This window comes from Solea senegalensis, linkage group LG9 (genome assembly GCF_019176455.1).
Source record: "Solea senegalensis isolate Sse05_10M linkage group LG9, IFAPA_SoseM_1, whole genome shotgun sequence".
NCBI lineage: Eukaryota > Metazoa > Chordata > Actinopteri > Pleuronectiformes > Soleidae > Solea > Solea senegalensis.
In genome coordinates this window covers 2924332-2946600 of record NC_058029.1, presented here as the reverse complement: position 1 = coordinate 2946600, position 22269 = coordinate 2924332, and the positions used below count along the sequence as shown (strand labels likewise).

General features: G+C 40.9%; 1 protein-coding gene across 1 annotated transcript in view; it reads right to left on the bottom strand.

Annotated features, from left to right (window-relative positions):
* The window catches only part of LOC122774666 (DNA-binding protein SATB1), a 64853-nt gene that overhangs the window by 33276 nt on the left and 9308 nt on the right, over positions 1 to 22269 (bottom strand). Inside the window, 3 exon segments of the mRNA XM_044034135.1 lie at positions 1095 to 1221; positions 3344 to 3520; positions 9519 to 9757. Coding sequence (XP_043890070.1) covers positions 1095 to 1221; positions 3344 to 3520; positions 9519 to 9732 — 518 coding nt within the window. The 5' untranslated portion in view covers positions 9733 to 9757.

Genomic DNA, 22269 nt, shown 5'->3' with positions numbered 1-22269 from the left:
GGAAATATTATTGATATGATAAATTGACAGTGGCCCCAACACTGAGCCCTGAGGAACTCCGTATTGAATCAGCCAATAGAATTGCTCTCGGAAAGGCTATTATGTAATTACTGCTGAGGAATTCTGCTAACTGTACATTTACCATGACTCAGCAGTTTAATTTAGAGCAGCCAAAAAAAAAAAGATGGAATCATCTCCCTGACTCACCACGGTGTAAATTAACTGTTAGCACGGACACACGGATGACGATCAAACCTGAAAATGAACTAATCCCAAAATGCTTTCGATGACATCATTGAAGTGTGTGTGTGTGTGTGTGTGTGTGACTAATCAAGCTATTCTCAAACATGCAGAGGGCTTTCAGAAGATTGGCACCTGCTTTTGTTGGAAGTGGATATTTATAGGTACAACTGTGCCTGCTATATGTTCTAATAAAAGCCGTTCACTTCTGGTTTATGTATCACAGGAAATACAGGACGTGGAATGAAGATTTACACACATTTTAGTTTGTGCCACATGTGAGACACAAAGGGGGACAAACAAAAAGCAAAACGTGGGGGTCAAAATGTTGATTTGAGAAGGTTCCTTTAGATTCAGGGTAGGACATTTCATTTATGAGACTAATGGTATGTTTTTGTTTGAATTTTTTAAGGTTTCTTAGAGCAGGTATATACACAAGTTGGCCTTTAGGTGAATGTATAGGTCCTTAAAAATCCTGAATGAATGTTTGACAGTGCCGCTGCATTTATTTCATAAAGATAAAACAGCATGTGCTGCCAGTCTGTTGACAGACTGAAAAAATGTCAAGTTGACACGATTTTAATAATTCTTTTGTATTAAAATGACAGTTAGGATGCAAAACACAAATGATCCATCCAAGCAATTATGAATCATATTGCAATCTTACCGCCTGTCAAAATAAGCACAATATGATCGCTATTTATCAAAAAACTCACCAAAACGCCAAGTTGAGAAAAATGTCTTACGGAACAACATCCTTTCAAACTTCTGTGTTTTTTTTTTTTTAAAGGAGTAGTATACGAACCCTACATTACATGCCTGTGTGTGTTATTGTGTGTCTGTGTGCGTCTTACCTGTGCAGCTGGATCTTAAGCGTGACCACGTGGTAGACATCCTGCAGCATGTCCGCCACTGTGGCGTCCGGTGCGTCTGTCACGTATGACAGTGGGAGAGGATTCCACTTCCCCACCTGAATCATGCCTGAAAGACGGAGCGTGACACAAACACATATATACGGGGTTAACGTCGACAAACTGTGGGAATAAATGACGCACAGCAGAGTTCATTTAGATCATTAAAGTCAGCGATTTTGGTGATATATCGTCATGACGTGACGTATCGTTCAATACCTAGACTTTATGACCTTTGTTCTTTATGTTGTTATGTTTACGTTTTGTTTTCTTCAGTTTTGTTTACGTTTTGTTTTCTGCAATATATTGATTTATCACAGAATCGTTGTATCGCGATATCATTGGTATCGTGGACCATGTATCGCGAATCAAAAGGCATCGTGAGTTACGTAGACACGCGTCAACTGCAGAATCTCCAAACGAAGGGGGACCCATCTAAAACAGGTTTTTGCACCCTGTCTCGCCAGAGGCTTCACTCACGACTTCCCGCAGCTTTTGTTGTCTTTCGATTCAGCTGCTGCTTCCATTTTCTCGCTCCACGCAGCTCCCCTGGGCAGAACTACGTTAGTTGCTCTTACCTGATAGCCATCGCATCCAGGAAACTACAACAAGTACATTTGTCGACATGTTTTCCGTCGCTCTTCATACATCATCCAGATTATTAGTGATCGGCAGTACAGAGGCACCTTCGTCCACGTACGTTGGTCCCTCTTCCGGACTCGTAATCAATCTCAAATGAGACAAGAGATGCAGTCTGGCGTTAGCCAAGCTACAAAGTCACTAAAAACAGCCATAAAAAAAGCCACAGGTAGCTGCTTCAGAGGCTTCCCGGGTGACGTAGGCGGCCTGTATCAACTTTATTTGCTACGGAAATCACGACGACCACGTAGGAACTTCTCCCGAGACTACCTTGAAAAAAAGCCACAGCCCACACAGCAGGAAGTGAGCGGGGATACGGCTCATGGGAGCAGCGAAATGGGATGTGTGCAAGCGTGTGTGTGTGTGTGTGTGTGTGTGTAAATGTTGAAGTGTGATGGACAGGCTATAATAAAAAAGCACGCTAAGAGGCACCTTGAAACAGCCACCCTCGGCCTGTGTGTGTGTGTGTGTGCTCAAGAGCAATTAGCAGACCCTTTCCTCCACCGGCCCCTCCCACCTGCTGAGTCACTGAGTGGATGTGTATATAAATATATACAGTACAAGTGTGTATCTGTGCGTGTGTGTACAGTGTGAGTGTGATTATGAGCACTTCACTGGGTGAGCCTGTGTGGGAATGTGTGTGTGTGAGTGTCTCCTGTCTGAGATCAGTGTCAGGATGTGTTACTGTGGCTTCAGATCTGCTCGCTCTGTGCTCTTATGGTCACAGATTGTGTGAGGGAGGTAAAAAGAAAGAAAAAAAATGTGTGTGTGAAACAGCTTTGGTCAGAAAACGCAGTGTTTTCCCAAAACGTTCTATGTGGGGACGAGGTCTAGGCATTTCTAGCAAAAATGCTAAAATATTTGCTGAATATTTGACGATGTTTGCACTGAACCAACTATTTTGTTACTTGATTATTTTGTGTGACCGTTTTTATAGCATTTAAAACAATGTTTTTTTCCAGCTTTCTTTGTTTCGTGTAACAAAGTAGTAACTAAAATTGGATCATTTTGGTTGTGGACTTTTGAGAACGTCATCATTGAGGTTTAGCAAACACCAATCCATATTTTTCTACATTTTCTGGACCAATCAACTTGCAATTAATCAAGAAAATAACCAACAGATGAATCAAATATGAAATATTAATTATATTCTAAACTCCAGCGCATGATAACTAGTGAATGTAATGCAGAGTTCACAGCGTGTTGACCTTACGGGATGCATTCAAGGACCGTGGTAAATGCAGGATCTACAGCGTGTTGAGCTTTGAGGAGAAGCTTCAAGATGCATTCAAGAAATCTCCTAAATTTTAGTAACTGAATAATCAAACACTCTCATCCTTAATGGGGACACAATTTTGAAAAGATGGCAAAACTATCATGACCCAATTCACTTAAATTTACAAATCTGTGCATAGTAGAGCGACTCATTTAAAACCATATTATTAGACACATTATATCATCTTTGTGAATGACTGTACTGTAGAGAGGATGCTAATGAGCCCCAGAGAGATAAAAGTAGGAAAAACAGCAGCGACGAGATGACGGTGGTTTACCTTTGGCCTGGGCCGCCGAGCTGTGGGAGTAGCCCAGTGACAGCAGCGCCATCTCAATGAGCTGGTTGAAGAGCATGTCCTTACGCACCAGGACGAACTCGGCGTGCTCCTCCTTGCTGTCGAAATCCATGGGATTCTCGTAGTGCTCGACGACACAGAACACCGGCAGCATGTTGCCTGAAGATGTGAGAAAAGTAACACATTCACAACCTTTCTTCACATCCAAACTTTGACCTGTGGGGTTGGTTTTTGCCCCTGCAACCCATTTCTCAGGGACCGTTTGATCAATTATTCGAGGATTCCTTCTTGCAGTTGACAGATGTCTGTGTCCGAGAAGAAAATCTACAGATTTTTAGAGGCAAAAACCCTTCGACTCTTAGGACACGAATACCTGTCAAGGTGTTGGGATCACTTTAGCCCTTCCAACCTAATTCTTACCGTGCACATTTCAAGCCACTGTTGCCTCTCCAAGTTTTACGACTCTGTGTCAACAGTCGCTCCGCTGAGAGGTGAAATGAGCAATCCTTGTCCAAAGACTGCCAAACACTCAAGGGACCCAACTGTGCAAATATCAGCCGATAAAATAACATCCCTGAAAGTTTGAGAGTGTAATGGCGTGAGGAGAGCGTGGCCTTTTCCCAAGCCTAAACGGAAACGTCAGCAGTGAATATGAGATTCTCAGTTTCCCTACGCTCTGAGTACGTCTTTCAACACCTCACCTGTCTGTCAATCACATAACTGTCCACCAATCTGCTTGATTGCTTGGCTTCAATGTGGTAGGTGACTTACTGACGGACGGCACCAGTGTGTCCAGTGCCAACTTTGACACTGAGTAAGAAATGCAAGCGACATCGCAGACAAATGTCTGCTCCACTCCCTCTCACAGACACATGCAAAGCACAGCACCTATGGATGTTCCTTTCATCCGTCTGATAATCACATATCGATGGACCGGTTTGTTCAACAAGGCACACACTTGGTGGGTGACTTAATGAGGGCACCACTGTGTGCAGCGCTGACTTTAGCGTTGTGAATACAAGAGATATCGGTAGAAATGCGACAAACAGACCAACCATGAATATGCGATTCTCAGTTTCCCTACACTCTCTCGTCACGCCTTCAAACTAGCATCACCTGGAAACACCTATATATAGTCAATGCGAGAAATGTCTCTCTGTCTCTTGTTAATTCCATAAACATCCCACTTGACAGGCTTCAAGGCTTGGAATGAGACAGGCACCTCTGTGTGCAGTGCTGAACTTGACGTTGTTTGGACAAGAAATACAAGCGATATCGGTAGAAATGCGACAAACACACAGACGAATAGCTGACAATACGTACAAATCCCTACACTGTCATCACGTCTTCAAACTAGTATCCCCTGGAAACGTCTATCAATAAATGCCATAAACCTCTCTGTCTCCTTGTCAATCGCACAAACGTCCCAACGGGTCACTTGACAAGCTGGGCAGGTGACTTGCTAAGGGGCATCGTCAGATAGCTGACAATCATACTCAGTTTCCCAGTTACGTCTTCAAACTAGCATCACCTGCAAACATCCGTCTATAAATGTGAGAAGCGCCTGTGCCTGCGTGTTCGCCGCATAACCGGTACCAACGCTGACAGTGGTACTGCACCAATTAGTCGACACTGTTGACATAACATGACGCTAATAATAGCCAACGGGAAATTTAATTGCAGACAATTGTCGGTTATGTCATGACACGACTTGAGCGACATCCCTTTTGTTTGGTCGGAGTGAGACATCTCGCTCTCTGCCTATCTCCGCTGGGAAACGGCAGGTGAACATTGGAGAGACATCCAACAACCGCACGCCCCCCAAAAATGAGGTATTGGAAGCATTTCACGGAAAGGAGAACTCCTTGGCGACAAACTTGGCAGGTGACTTACTAAGGTTTGAAATTTGGGCGATGTATCGGTGCAAACTGGCTAAAACGGGCCCATATTTAACAGGTACGGCGCTGGTTATCTGCGCATTCACTGTCCCCGCTGAATAAAATGATTCACACTTTAATATTTTCCAATTCCAGGATCCCAGAAGATGTACACAGCCCTGGCAAAGCGGTCAATAAGCCGACAGATGCCAGGGAATGTGCTGAAAGCGCTGCTTTTCTCCTCCCTCCCCGATTTTAATAGATAAAGATCTAACAATAAAGACTGCTGTGTAGGTTCATTTGGGGGATCAATACCGGCTTTGTTTCCACGGAGCCCGCAGAGGGCTGCTGTAAATATTGTTTCGGGCTCGGACACAATGCCCACTGTGGGCCCTGTGCGAATCCTCCGCGGCGGACCGCCCACTTCCACTGGCAGCTTCAGCCTTTACCCAGGAAGAAACTTTATAAAAGGAAAGGAGGAAGCATGGGAGGGGAAGCGAGGGGAGAGCGACGACTTGGAGGAGCAAACGTCGTAGGAGGCCAAGAGACGCAGAGATGATGGAGGTGAAAAATTAGGCTCGCTCAGCTGGAGGGCGCGCGACGCGTACATTAAAGGAGCAAATAAGAGAAACGGCTCATGTGAGGACACTCGCGCAGCCACATTCCAAGAGTTCCAGAGTCCCTCTTGCCCAAAGAGAAACCGCGGCAGCCAAAGAACACTGCACAAACAGATGAGCCCGGGCGCCATTACGGCTCCAAACCTGCAGGTTTTCAAACTCATTTCCAACAACAACAAAAAAATAAAATAAACAGAAACTCATAAAAAGGGGGTTTCATATTTTAAACGGCGTCTTCGCCCACCGCCGTGTTATTTCACGAGACGACAGCAGTTATATTAAAAAGCTATGTCATAATCTCAAAGTAAAGGCTCCCTTTGAACTGCAACCGCTCTTAAAGGACTCCAAACTTTCCCCTTAATAAACAAATGTCGGCGCAGGAGGGCTGCGCTCAGAGAGCGGTGACACAGCACAGCGACACACAGGAATCATTCTCACACTCTCTCACTCTATTAGCTATTGTCTGGGATAAATAAGTGGGAGTGTGTGTGTGTGTGTGTGCTGACGTGACAATAGAAACACTTTTGGAGCATTTAGTCTCTCGTTTACGCACAATGTGCAGAACTTGTTACAAGTTTTTCTTGATTGGATTATTGTGTTACATATATTTCATGAGTTAACCCTGAGAATGTGTCTTATATCCATTTTATCCCCATCACAACCTATAGACGATCTGATGAAAAAGATACTATGAAGCACGCGAAATGTTTTTAATCGGATTGAATTTGGGAAATTTAGAGTTCTCTTGGCACGTTTTCAATGAACATAAATAAAAGAAAATGATTTATTTATTTTATTTTGTGACTGCTGCACAATTATCACTACTCTGATATAAAATGAATCATAACTTTGACTCAACAACACATAAGAAGCCCTGATCTTTATGCCTATTTTCTGTTTTTCAGTAAAGATACCAACGTTAATCTATGACTAAATTAATCGCCTACTTTTATTAAAAAAGTGGGTTAAAAAGTGGGTTAATTTAGTGTTTTTTGTGTGTTGTTTTTTAAATATGTAGTGACTCTAATAGGGCCACACCAGTTGCTGGCAGGTTATTCTTCAAAGTTCCTAAAAATCTTAATATTTATCTTCTAATGACAACTTTCTTTTGCAAACGCTTCATGAACGTGAGCTTTGTCATCTTGGAAATGGTGGGAGGTTCCAAATATAAAACAACAACAAAAACAGCTCCTACAAAAACATAATTAAAAACAGGTTTTTCCGATTTTTCAACCTCTTTCTACTCTTTGCTCCACAACAAAATAAACAAATCATTAATTGTGGATAATCTTTGGAATTTGTGAACGAAAACGGGCGCCTGTCGATTGGTTGATCCTGTTCCTCAAATAATTGATTTTATAGAGAGGTTTGAGTTGAATTATTCGGACGTTTATTTTAAAATAATTCAGCTTTTTAAGTATTTTCTGGTTTCTTTGCTCCGTATAACAAAACAATGTCATCATTTGACGTTTTATGGACCAAAAAAAAGCAATCGACAGATTAATCGATGATGAAACTGAACATTCGTTGCACTTAATGATTATTACGTCCTCTTGTGGACCTGCACGGTGGCCGGTGGTGTTTAGTTTCTGTTGGCTCAGCGTCTTTGGTTTCTAACAGTCTTGTCAGATTCAGACCACAATCTGACAAAAACCTGCACCTGCATTGTGTTTCCATTTCCCTGGGATATTAATATTAATTGATTTTTACAGCCTCTCTCTCTCTCTTGTAATAGCTTGTGTTACAATTCCAGCTATTTTCTACATTAGACTCTTTATAAATTTCAAGTTTTTTGTGTTACTCTGATCACATTTTTCCACTTAAATAAGGGTTTTTTGGCGTTTTTCCCTCATTCAACATGAGGGTCTAAGGAGGGAAGACTGCACAGACAGTTGGGCTTCATAAATAACTTCTAAAATGTGTTATTATTTACTTTATATTCGCGACAAACATGTTTTATAGTCGATATTCCATTTATTTTGCTAATGACGGCTGTCACACGCTCACAGCCACGTCTCCTTTTTTTTAAATGGCTTCTCATTTTCTCCAAAAAGTGAAGGATTAAATTAAAAGTAATAATTACAGTGTTTCTCTGTACACACCTGTCTTAAGGAGATGCTGTTATTTTTTTCCCCTCTTGGTTTATATGTTGATTAAATGTCAGAAATTAAGAGACTTTGTGATTATTCTCATCATAGGTTAATTAATTGTTTCATGTATAAAATGTCAGGAGGGGAAAATTAAAGAAAGAAAAAAGAAAAAGTTAAAAATGCACAAAAGCAGAAAACAAACAAATGAAATGACTTGTTTTGTCCCTTTTTAATGGTTCAAACATTAATAGTAATGAAATATTTGACGATCTGTCACAGCTGACAAACGAAGCCAAATCCTCACATTTGTACTTTGTTTTTTTTCCCTGCATGAAAACGACTCGGCGATTAATTCTCCATTAATCAACTAATCAATTATCAAAGTTGTTTACGCTCAAACACAAACAAAGAGAGAGGAAGTGGACAGACTTTTATTTGATGTCTCCGCCATTATGTCCAATAAAATGTCCACGTTTCCTTTTCGATTGATCATATTTCTTTTACACATTTGGTATTTCTGTTTAAAACCTTAAGAGTTTTACATGGTGATTAAATTGATGTCAATAAAATAATAAATTAATCTATTTTTAACATTTTTAAACCAGCAAATCATCACTATTGACTAATACATTGATAAGAAACAGAAAGAAATGCCCAGATTTCAAGGTTATTTTGTCAAAAATGCAAGCATTTACAAGCAATTCATTGACTTAAATAAGTAAATGATCACCTTAATACACATTTTGGTGTTTCTCCTTCAAAAACAGCCATTTATCTGGTGATTATTTGCAATAAATCAATAAATTCAATGAATAAATCATCATATTTTTACACGTGTGGTATTTTTCCTTGCAAACGAATAGGTGATTAATCACCAAATCAATATTTTTCTACCTATTGCTATTGTTCCATCAGAAAGAGAATTAAAAGTGGCAAGACTTCAAGGCGGCGTCTCCATTATTCTGTCCAATAAAGTGTCCAAAACCTATAGATTTATGATCAATTCACTGATTTGAATCAGTGAAATCATAAATATGCCATCAAACAACTAATCAGAAGAGTTAAAGGTGGCGTCTCCATTGTTCTGTCCAATAAACCTCAACCTTTCTAATCGATCGATTGATCTGTATCAGTAATTGATCACGTTTTTGGTAAATAAGTCAAACTAATCAATTCAAACGAGAGAGAAAAGTGCCCAGATTTAGAAGGTGGTGTCTCCAGTATTCTGTCCAACAAAGTGTCCAAAAACCCAAACATTTACGATCAATTTGATTGATTTCCATCAGTAAATCGTCACATTTTTGTATATATTTGTGGAAACGAGTGATTAATAATCCCCCCCCCTCCAATCCACTAATCATTTATAAGAAAGTGCCTGGATTTCAAGGTGACGTTTCTTCTCTTCTGTCCAATAAAATGTCCAAAAACATTCAACATTTACGATCGACTGATTGATTCCAATACGTAAATCTTCACATTTCAGATACTGGGAGCAGCGTATGTTGCCTGTAATGGAATAAAATGTGACTCTAAGCTAAAGTCGTGTCACTGTGTCCATGGCCGGTGCTCTTACCCCTCTTGTGGCAGGTCTTCAGCAGGTGACCCGTGGGTTTGTACGGGACGCCGGCGAGCTTGGCCCCGGTGCTGCCCAGCCTGGCTCGGCCCAGCGGGCTGCCGTTCTGCTCCAGCCGGGGCAACTTGGCCGGCGGCGCCTTGGCCTCTGCCAGGCTGTTAACCAGGTCAGAGTTGTCCTTGCCCAGACACGCCTCGCTGAGATGGTCCATCATTCTCAGCACCTCTGCTCACTATCACCTGAGGAAGACAGCGAGAGAGCGAGTCAGTTGACATCTTAACATGTGAGAACACAAGCGGACGTTGTTGTAGAGCGGGGGGGAAAAAAGGGTACTTTAAGTGACTGAAACCTCCAAGAACACAGCCATTACGACCAAAACTGTCATTTCGCTTCACCAATGACAACTCGGGGCCGCTGTAATGTTCCCGTTTTTCAACACATGTATTATGTATGCAAAGATTCCCATGCGAGGGGAGGAGGAGGAGGAGGAAGAGGCAAACAAGCCCAAGGTTTTTAGTGCAAATACATAAATTTGACAGCAGATTCCACTTGAATGAATCGAGTGCAGTTCAAGAAACCAGGGATGCATAGAGACCACAGGGAGGAGGGCGAACTCACGTACTGTAGTTCACTTTCTGAGTCACGTCTTGTGGCTTTGAATTAACGGCGTCGTTTCACTCTGAACAATCAGCACGTTCACGCAAACTCGGTGGCTTTTACGCGAGCGGAACCGGCAACCCTCCAGTTACAAGCCTCCTTTCCACTTGGCCCTGGCTACCCCCAACGCAAGCAATCAGACTTTGAAGCAACTGTACTGTGATGAAAAGTTCAAATAAAAGAGCGAGGATGGGCAGGAAGGAACGACTGACGGTTTATTTCCAAGAGTGGTCCTCAAAGTGGGGTTCAAAGACCCCCAAGTGGGCCAATTTTGGGTCTGTTCAGGACAACGGGCGAGGAAATAGTCCAACTTCTATGTCGACGTTTGTTTTGGTCATCAGTTAATTGGTTTGAGTGTTATTTTTAATACTCAAAACTAGCTGTGTGGGTTTTCCAGCTTCTTCAGTATGAATATGTTCTGGTTTCTTTCCTCCATATTAGTGTTTAAGTAGTAAAACATGACATTAGCAGTGCATTAGCCTCCCACCAGTGTGTCAGAAATATGACGACGACTGCCTGATACGTACAGACTTGAGGCTGGAGCAAACTTTTACAATATTTCTGAACCTCCTTGTGTAAAGTTTTCCTGGTCCGACACCTGGATCGGTCGACAGCTGACTCTGAAAGGATTGACACTGCAAATAATGAGTGATGTTCGGGGACAACGGGCGAGGAACTAGTTCAACTTCTGGAAACTTTCTGGACTTTTTACGGACTCTGCAACAAATGATTGACTCGCATCCAAAGACAAGGAGAATGCGATCACGTATAATTGGAAAATGGATGCCGGACATGACGCGCCGAGCAAGCCCGCAACATTTACTACTAAAGTGTTTTGGTAATCGATGAATTGGTTATTTTTTAACACTGAAAACTAGGTTTCTGGGTGTTCCCAGCTTCTTCAGTTTGAATATGTTCTGTTTTTTTTGCTCCTTATGACAAAAGAAAATAAAAAACAGTCATTTTTGGTTTGGGGACGAAACAAAACAGTTGAGAACATCATCACTTCAAGGTCTGAGGAACATTTTTTTGACAGTTTGTCGACCAAACAATGATCCATTTGTGAGCAAAATAATCAATTTGAGGTTCAAATGGCAGTAATCATATCATTCAACCTAAGAAAATCAGGTTTATATGATTTTACTGAACCTGTAAGTTGATTTCTTTGGCTTTAAAAAGTCAATTCCCCAGGTTTGGAGACCAGTACTGGGTCTTGAATTAAAGGCCAAACCAAACGCAAATATACTGTGTTTTGTAACTGTGCAGCACACCACAAGGGAATTAATATTCATCTACAAGTATCAGACCACAATGAGGCTTTGAAAAATACACTGCGTCTGTCACTCGCACACAAAGCACCAACACGCTTTGACCCTCACTGTCTCTGGGAAAACAAGCTCAGTCTCGGTGTTGATTTCCCTGTGTTATGTCGGGTGTTTAAGTCGTAAAACATGACATTAGCAGTGCGTTACTGTCACTGCAGAGTCACTCTCCGCGCAGTGTGTCAGAAATATGATGAATCATGAACTGCTGGTACGTAAAAACTGAAGCTGAAGCGTTCTGAACCTCGTTGGGTAAAGTTTTCATTTAAGCTGATTCTTAAAATATGTGTGTCTGCAGTAGAAAAATAATTAAAGGCAACACCATTTGTTTTCTCCGCTATGTTTCAGCGAAATGCATCCTGGGATACACTCAATTCAATGCAGTGCCTTCTCCAGGCACGCTACTTCAAACCAAAGCAATGGATCAGACTAGATCAGCGTTAGCCCCGCCCACTGACTTTGATGGCCGAGTTTGACTGTTAAAATCAATTAATGATGCGCTGCAACACGGACCATGAAATAATTAATTAAATAGTGAATTTTTTTTTTTTTTAGATAAAACTAATTATTTGATAGTGTATTTATTAATGTAATTATTTAATGACACATTTACCTTTATCTCTATCTTTTTACTTTTCAAATCCCGTCTGAAAACGCATCTGCTCAAACTTTGATTTGTTTTTATCCGTCCATCTGTTTCAAGCTGCTCTTTATGTAATAAATTACTTGTTAGTTATTAACTTTACTGTATTCTTATACTCTATAATAAAACTCTGCCTGTAAGGTGACACAATTATCATTAATATTATTTTCCCCAGCACTTTATTTGAAAGTGCAGTGGTGTTTTGTGTTGTTTATGTTGTTATTCTGCTTTTGTTTTGGTCTTCATAATCATGTGATCAGTTATTCGTATGTTGCATCCTTCCTCTGTCAAACAGCTCAATCAAGTGTTTTTTGAGCATTAACTTCTGAAACTTCTGAAAAGAATGACTTCCTGTGTGTGGTTAGGGAAATGTCACCCGGTGACACGACATCTAAACGCTGCTACGCTGCAAAAACACCGTGAGAATTAAGTATAAAGTAGCATATTAACCTATACGCAACAAGAACTCCAATTGTTTCCCTTTGTTTAACATTTAACAAAGTATCATTTCACAAAACATGTCCTTTTTTTTAATTTGTTGAGGAAAAATAAGTGCAATTTCAACAATATTGGGTCTTACGTTCAACATTTACATGTGCATTACAACGTACAGATCACAGTGGATCTGCGGAGGCACAGAACATTTAGTCGCAGGTATCTGGAAATGAAAAATAGAGTATTAAACATTATGATTAGTCATCCTGCGGGCCAGATTGGACCCTCTGGTGGGCCGGTTCTGGCCCATGGGCTGTATGTTTGAGACCACTGGTTTGGTCTATGTATTATTTCATTTGAAAAGCATATATAAAACGACTACTGTGTGATATTTGTGCAGATCTGTGAGAGACAAAGATTCCGTGGAATATGACACGTATATGTCAAGACGGAATTTAATCTGAAGTTGTATTTTTTAACGTAGTGGTTAGCACGCTTGTCGTCTTGTCTTTTCAACTTCGAAGGCTGTGGGTTTGATTCCCGGCTCCACTAGTCTACATGTGTCCTTGGGCGAGACACTTAACCCCCATGAGCTCCTGACGGCCGCGTCGGCAGCGTGTGAATGAGTATGAAAGATGAGTGTAAAGACGCTTTGAGTGGGGTCATCCAGACGAGTTACATAAATACAGACCATTTAATCATTTTTAAAAAAGTGTGTGTGTGACCACATTTAAGAAGTTTTGGAACCACACAAGGTGCTCATGAGAACATGAACATCCTCAAAATATCACGAACTGCAGCATTCACAACAAATTGGTAAAGTGGACACTCTAAATTGACCGTAGGTGTCTCTATATGTGTCCTTGTGATGGACTGGCGACCCAACTTTCACTTTCACCAGCGACCCCTGTGACCCTCATGTGGAGGATAAGGAGCTAGAAGATGAGTGAGTAGAGACATTTCTCAGGATGTCACACTGTGACACAAATTAGCTTTTTAAACAAAAGTGTGACCACATATAGAAGTTTTGGAACCAGCAGGTGCTCATGAGAACATGAACGTCCACAAAATATCCAACGTATAATGAACTCCAGCATTCACCACATGTTCATCACACACATAAACACGATAGTTCAAATGGACACAGTGACCCTAAAGGACAGAGAGTCAAAGGAGGACAAGTGGAGAAGAAGCAGAAAAATCCCAACCAACCTTGAACGCAGCACTGGAGCACAGGAGAGCATAGGCTGGAGAAAACAAGCGTCTTCTTCAAGTTTAAAAACAGGGGAGAAAATAAAAACTCCAGGTTCTTCCCTCTCTTTTCCTCTCTACGTGAACATGATGTTTTTTTAAAAAAAAATCAAAATAAATACAACGATTTTTCTTTTAAATAAAAAACGACTTCACCTCCAGGAGGCGGCGAGAGAGAACGACAGCCCCGCGGCTCTGTGGAGGAGACGAGGTCGAGATGGACCGTGATGAGAGGCGGACATTGGTGAGCGTTTGTGTGGATGTTTCTCTCTCTGTCTCTCTCTCTCTCTCTGTGTGTAGCTCGTAATGTTAGCTAATTCCGTCCAAGTGGAGGAAAAACGGAGGGAAAAACGGCGGCGCCGGCGACATTTAGCCCGAGAAAGTGAGCTGTTAGCCGCGGACAAGTGGAGGCGACTTGCGCGACGAGTTCGCCGCACGACATGCACGCGACACCGGCGAACGTCGACACACACACTCACTCACTCTCTGCTTCCTTCACACACACACACACACACATACACACAGAGGCAGGCAGGCGGCGGTAGAGTGGAGTACAGTAGCAGCACAGCAGCTCGGACACACTTGTAATAACAACAACCGCCGCTGAGACCTAATAAAAGCCCCCGTTCTGAGGCGAAATAGCACCCGCGTCGCCCCAGCGACCGGCGGCAGCCCACAGACCGGCACACACGGAGGAGGAGGAGGAGGAGGGGGGGGTAAATAACAACAAAAACAACAACAAAAAATAGCAGATACTGCCTCGGCGGGAGCGACACAAACACGGACAGGCTCCTGTCAGTGAAAGAAGCGGAGGAGAAAAACGGGAAAGGGTTCAAAAAGTGCGGTTTACTTTCCGATGTCGAGCCGAAACGAAGCTTCGCGGCGGACGCAGAGAGACAGATAGAGAGAGGGAGGAGAAGCCTACTGCGATAGTAAAAGAGGAGGAGGAGGAGGAGGTGCTGTCCTGGCGTCCGGACCGAGCTCCTCTTTCTATCTATCTGCCTCTCCTCTGTCTCTCCCCCTCTCACTCCGGCTCTCCCTCTGTGTCCCCATTAAATTATTAGTTGTATTGACTCATCACTCCCCCCTCTCTCTCTCTCTCTCTCACACACTCTCACTCTGTTTCTCCTCCTCCTCTCTCTCTCTCTCCTCCTGCTGCTGCTGCCTTCTCCCTCTCCTCCTCATTTGTACCAGGGTTTAAAAAAAATATGTAAATAAAATAAAAAAACTGAAAAATGAGGCGAGAAAACTTGAAAATAAGCAAAAATGTGCAAAGACATGAATGAGTGAAAAAGTCCTTGTGTTCTTCATAAACCACTCAAAGCTGCTCTGTGTCGCTGTGGAGGACCACACACCACATAAATAAAAGCAAGAATGAATAAATACATAAATAAATGAATGAATAAATAAAATAATACACGAATGAATGAATACAGAAATAAATTAATGAATAAATGAATACATTGATAAATGAATAAATAAATAAAAGAAGCTGCAGTACAACAGAATATTAGAGTAAAAAGTCGTAATGAGATTAAAGTCAAAATATTATCAGAAAATAGCCGTAATATTATGAGATTAAAGTTGTAATATTAAAAAAAATGTGTAATATGAGAAAAAAAGTTGTAATATAACGAAAATAAAGTCGTCTTTACCCTTGTTTACATTATTGGTGGAAATAGCTTCAAATTACGACTCTTACGATACCAATATAACCAACTACTGCCTCTCTGGACTGGTCTCGCGTGTTACTAGCACAATGTTGTGCGATTTGTAGCTTTAATAACACATGTGTAAACCTGAAGTTCTGTGGATGCTGATATTGCAACCTTCAATATCTACCAAAAAGCACTTTTGTATTTTACATCTTAAAAACTATTTATCCGTCGGTGCCGACTCATGTACGCGTCACGTTAGCACCCGACGCTTGGCGCTAGAGGTAGCTATCGGAGGTTAGCAGAGCAGTTTCCGTCACAATTATGCCGCAAGAGTTGCTAATAATATCCAACGTTAAAAAAAAACATCGGTATTGGTGAGAACAACCTCTTTTCGGGATTTGTAGTGTTTGAGCTAAACGTTAAACATGATTTGATTGGCGGACGCTTGGAAAGTTGAACATTTCTCAACTATTTTCGCACACAATGTGAGCAAAGCGACGCAACATAATGCCCACAATGCAGTGCGGCGACTCTCGACTGCGCTATAACAAGCCACTGTAAAAACATAATGCATGGAAGACATTTGCAGCTGTCACTTCCTGGTCACATGACATGCTTTGAAATGTTGAGGATTCTTCAAATTCAGTTGAGTCAGAATCATACACTCCGTGTGTCCACAGAGGTCCATTCCGCGCGTCATAAATGTCATCCGCCCACGTCTGCATTTGTGCGTGCAGACTAGAAATGAGCCGATATCAGTATCAGTATCGGTCCATTATTGCGACAAAATAACTGCATCTTCACTTCATCCCTAAGAGCCTCAAACATAAGGGGTTTTGCCTCATTAGATCAGCACTTTGGTCAGTGTTAATATCAGAAAATGTCCTTAAGAGGTAACAGAAACAAACATACACACACATAAACAAAATGGAGGGGGGGTGGAGCGACGGCGGTGCGATTTCCGGCTGTGCGCGCAGGAATTTTTAATCAGCTTGATTAGAGTGAGGCGGTCCTGCATTTATTATAGGGGGGAAACACAGATGCTCACACACACACACACACACACACACGATGTATTTTATATTCTATTTACAAGTTAGTTTTTATTTTTACATGGAGGAAAAAAAAAGTGGCAAACCAAAATAATTTTGCCAAATTAAATCAAAATAAAAGCTTTTACGCGCCGCGTAACGACTGAACCTCCACCATTTGATTAATTAATGGAGATTTTTTCACAAGCCACATTCTCCTATACACTATCAGTACATTCAATTTTTAATCATATACGTTGTGAATTTAAATCAGAAATCACTCGTCGTTATAAAAAGGAAGGAAAAACTGTAAAAAAAGGAAATTAGGGTTTTTTTTTGACTAAAAGACTATTTTGATTTGTTTTAAAAGGCATTAATACACAGACTTCATAGTATTACATATATGTTTAATCATTAAACACACAAAGAATGAATTCGTTTTTTAATAAAGTGCTGATTCATGTTGCTGCTCTTTATTATCACGTAACTTACATCGATTTCATGACACGTGTGATTGTGTACCGCCGAAAAAATGCTTAACACAAATAATGACTAAAAAAAGATGGATGACTACTGCTTTACCTTCACACGGGGGTCACGGCCTTCGATGTCAAACTGTATGAAGTAAAAATATTAGACAACGCTATTGTTATATCCAAACAAAACCCTAAACTGCCACAATAGACGGAGGGGAATGAAAGGAGCGACGGTGAAAGGCTGAAATCTCTACAAACAACAAACAGCGCTCTCTCAACGCCTTTGTTATTATTTTGTGATTATTTCATGAACCTTTTCTTTTCTTTTCTTTTTTTTTGTCCTCAGGGGTTTCGTCGCACTGCGGGAAAAAATATATAAAAATAATATTAAGACAAGCTAATCTCTGTTGATACTGTCAATATATGATGTTTGTCCCTAAAACCTTCAGGCGGCCTAATAACGGTTTTCGCGCTCTGTGAGCAAAGGGCAGACTAATATGTGGTGGAAACACACACACACACACACACACAGACACACACACACAGACATAACAGTAAATGTTGTCACACTGCTGTGCATTTAACTCACAATCTTTAGGTCCAAGAACAACAGGAGCAGTGTTAAATTACTCGGGGGAGTGCTGTGTAATACATTTTATTTCATATTACTCCTTTAAAAAGGTAATATTATTACTTAGTAATGCACTCCACTGTTATATTATTGCTTATTGATGGATGGTAACTTTTTGGTAGTGAATCCACTTTATTAAAAACCAAAATTTGACTTTAATTGTTTTTTGCGTCGTCCTTCACATCGTCACAAGTTACTCTCTAAATCAGTACTGTGGTTTCTACCCATTTTTGTTTTTAAATGACCGGTTTTCGTCATTCGCAATAATTCTGAATAGCAATTCAATGACGTCAACTTATTGTGAGTGCTTTTTATTGTGATGTACGAGGATATTGTGTAGCCCATAGATCTGGTATTTCACTGTTAGGCTAGAATTACAAAATGCCGAAATGTCACAAAAGGTTTTAACTAACATAACTGTTAACATAATGTTTAAAAAAATTTAAACTTGTTTAACTTGTTTTAAAAAAACAAAATTGTTTTAAAAAAGTTACACAATTTGCGTCATTTGCGATAATTCTGAAGAGCAATTCAACTTATCATGAGTGCTTTTTATCGCGATGTGCGAGGATATTGTGTACCGCGTAGATGTCACACTTGATGCTAAAATTACATGTTACCCGTGTTTAAGTGAAGCATTTATGCCATATTTTGTAGGACTGAAACAATGACTCAATTTCGTCCACTATTATAATAATTGATTAATCAGTTTGAGTGTATAAAGAACCTTGTGGACAAAATAAGACATTTGAGAACATCGTCATTTCCAGGTTTGACAAACACTGATCAATGTTTTTTTAACATTTTGGACGATTTTAAACGATTAATCGTGGAAAAAAACGTAAGTTACAGCTCTAGTCCCGCCCCAAATGATGTTATTATGTCAAAACATTCTGCATCCGTGTGTCCACAGATGTTCACTATAATCTCCACGTAACGTAAATGTCATCATAAGCCAAAATGACGTCAGAAAAATCGAAAAAGTAAAACCCAATACTGTCCAAAAACCTTAAAAATCATGTAAAAACTGCATTAAACTCCGTGTAATGAGTTCAACAGCACCACCGTGTGACAAGGACGCGAGTGACAGAAGCAAATGTCTGCATTGTGTTTTTGAAAAAGTCTGGTGACACAATAATAATAGATGGTGTGAAAATAGCACGGAAACTCGTGTCACCTTTACAGTCTTGCAACGATCTTATCTTCCTGTTCAAGTCATTTCAATATGAGCATTTTTAGAACGTCTCTGAACCTTTCTGGAAATGGGATTTGTATTTTGTTTGGGTAACAGACCAAAAAAAAATCTGCACCAAACACGTCTGTCCAGGTTATGCGAGAACAAAAACAGGAAACCAACAGAAAACAGGAAGTGTGTCGCGTTGTGTCGTGCACCTATCGTGACGACAAAGCCCCGAGAGTGGATGTCAGGTGGGTGTGAGATGCTTGCACGCGAGGACGTTTCATCCAACGCTGAGACTGAAAGTAAATACAGTAATAGACACGACGCACAAAGCTGCTGTTTCACAAACAATTCAAAACCAGAGACGTAATGTCCTCAACTCCACGTTAACCGCAGTCAGAAGAAGAACGACCAAAAACACATTTATGGACAGTGTTCGGGGGTTTAGAAGAAAAAGAAGAAGCTTGCGGTTGGATGAAAAACGTCTCATTCATCCCCTCATTCATAGTGAAACCAAATCATGGTTCCAGCACCCGACCCAGGCGAGGTCAAAAGGTTGCTATTAGTTGCAGTGAAGACGCTTTTCATGGAAAACACAATGTCAAAGTCAGGTTTGAGACCTCAAGACGGAAAAAAAAAATGCCTGAGCGATACTTACACACTTAGTTCACACCGGGTGTGAGTTTTGAGAGTGTGACAGGTTTATACAAGGGTCTCACATCTATGTGCGTGTGTGTTGTTAAACAGGAAATGATAGAAATGTTTCAGTGCCGCTGCTGTGTGGTTACTGTGTCCGAGTTAAAAAATGTACACACACCAACTGTGGAGTTATCGTTCTATTCTAGGATTCTTAGCACTGAAGCTTTTGAAAGGGAAGTGACTGGGTGAAATTTCACAAGTGATTCAGGTTGAATTTCAGAAAATGTGCACAAATACGGACGTACAGATGAACTAGTGTTATAAATGTGTGTTACTATCGTTATAAAGAAATGTGTTCTCATAAAAGCTTGCCACTAGCATTCTAAAAAAAAGTTGTTTTTTTTTACAAAATGTTTAAAAGTTGCAAAAACTTAATTGGACAAAAACTTGACACTAACATTTTCACGATACTTTGTTGTGCGAGGATGTTGTGTATCGTGTAGATGTCACACTTCAAAATGCCGACGTGTCACAAAAAGTTGTAACTCACGAAACGTTACGCGGACAAATGACCAAAGTTACGAAAAACATGTTTTGGGGGCGGAGCTTTGACACAGTGTACCAACAGAAGGCGAAAATGTCAATCAAACACCCGGACTGTATGTTGACGAGCTTGACAACGTTTTCCAATAGACATTTTCGCCATTCACGATATTTCTGAGAAGCAATTGACTTACGTATTTTTTTTTTACGTATCGCCACGCAAGAAGATTTTCAGGTCCGTCGCCGTCGTACGTCGCGACACAGACGAGTAGATGTTTTTTCACCGTCGTTGATTTTTACACGATGTTCGCTGCAGCTCTCTCCGTCTCTGTGAGTGTGTGTTTTTGTTTTTTCTCGTTTGGTCTTCCTTGGCCGTGGTTAGACAGCATTCGGGAAAAAAAAACAAAAAAAAACAGGAGCGCCGGTGAAAGCGAGCCATTGTCGGGCAAATGCTCTTTTCTATCTGGCATGACGCAAGTCAGCCGCAGTCATTTCCACTGTGATTGTCGGGCGGGCGCCATCAGAGAGCATCGATAACCCCTGCCAGGCCTTGGCACCGCCAACAGGTGCCGGCAACTGCCAGCAAGGTTGGCACCGGCGCGGCTGTGAAAACCCTCTGACATCCAGAAGGGCACAGATTTGCACTGAATGCACCACTGAATCAACACTGCTGATTATCAATTAACATATAGCGTTTTGTACGACAAAGAAAAGAGAGAGGGGGAAAATGGGTTTTGAAGCACAGAAAGCCTGTTTAAAAAATACTAACTGTGTTCTGTTGTAATCGTGCGCTGAATGCAGATTTAGCTCCGTTCGAGGTTGTTGTGTTGTTTTTTTTTTAAACAAGCCTATGCGGCTTTGTGCCGCCGCAAAATACGCGTGCCGCCGCGCGCCGCCGTGCACACTAGTGCGATTGTTCAGGGCGCCTGTTTTGTGCCTGTTGGCTACATTTGTAAAGGAAACATGAAAAACGACACGAGGAAACATGACAGGCTGAGCTCTAAACCTGCAGCGGCGCACACCTCGTGTGTTTTTAAATGTCAGGAGTCAGAGCATTTACACCGCAGATGCATTTCATCTCCTCACTCAGGTGTTTTCACCATAACACACACACACACGCGCTGATCAAACACCGCTGCGTTTCTTTTTCTTTTTTTAAACCACACATTTACATGAAGGAGGAATGAAAAAAATAAAAAATAACCCCCCCCTTAAATTTAAATCAAAGACGCTAATAATCGACACACACAAAGGGCCCCCGCGCCGCGCGCCGAGAATGAAAGGGAGAACGTAGGTGTTGTGATGTCTTCATGCTCGCCACTTAAGTTGTGACGCGCCTTAATGGGCATTAATGCGATTATTTGGATTACTAATACAAATTAGTCTGCGCGTCAGAGTCTGAGACGCACAAACACAAACAGAGGGCGTCTGCGAGAGCTGTCACCGGTTCAACTCTCTATGAGCTCTTTCCTCGCAAACCGTCTCGTCTTCCTTGTAATGAACACACACACACACACACACACACACACGCGTAAATATAATGGTGTTATTAGAGGATTAAATAATCGTGTCAAAACAGGCCTGCGTCAGTGTGGGTGAACCACATGAAAAGAAGAGGGAATTTATCGTGATAGATTTCATATTAGGAACAAAAACATGTGTTTTATGTCCCTCTAATGTTATTTTGTGACCAAATTAGGCATCAAATAAGCATTTTAGCTCTTATTTATTACCAATATTCATTAGAATACACTGTCCCTGTGAAGTATACAAACAAATAAAAGTTTCAAAAACATTTATTTTATGTCCTACTAATGTTATTTTGTGACCAAATTAGGCGTCAAATAAGCTTTCTAGCTCGTATTTATTGCGGATATGCATTAAAATGCACTGTCCCTGTGAAGTACACTAGCAAATAAATGAGCAAAAGTTTAAATTACAGTTTAAATTAGTGGCATTTCTTCTCATTTTTTGCTTTAAAGACTTAAATGCAGAGATCTATGTCGACGTGTTTATGTATAAATATATATGTGTATATATATATATATATATGTAAAAATACATAGATATATATACACATATATATCTATCTATATATATATATATATATATACAAACATATGCATATATGAAAAAACCATAGACATTCGTAGGAAGGAGAGAAACAATATTGAAGATGCGTCATCGTTTGTCGGTTTCACTTTGCTCATCATTTCTCTGAAATAACTGTTTGTTTCTCAGCGACACCTTTTGTTTTTTTCTTCTGCTCAACTTTGGCACAAACA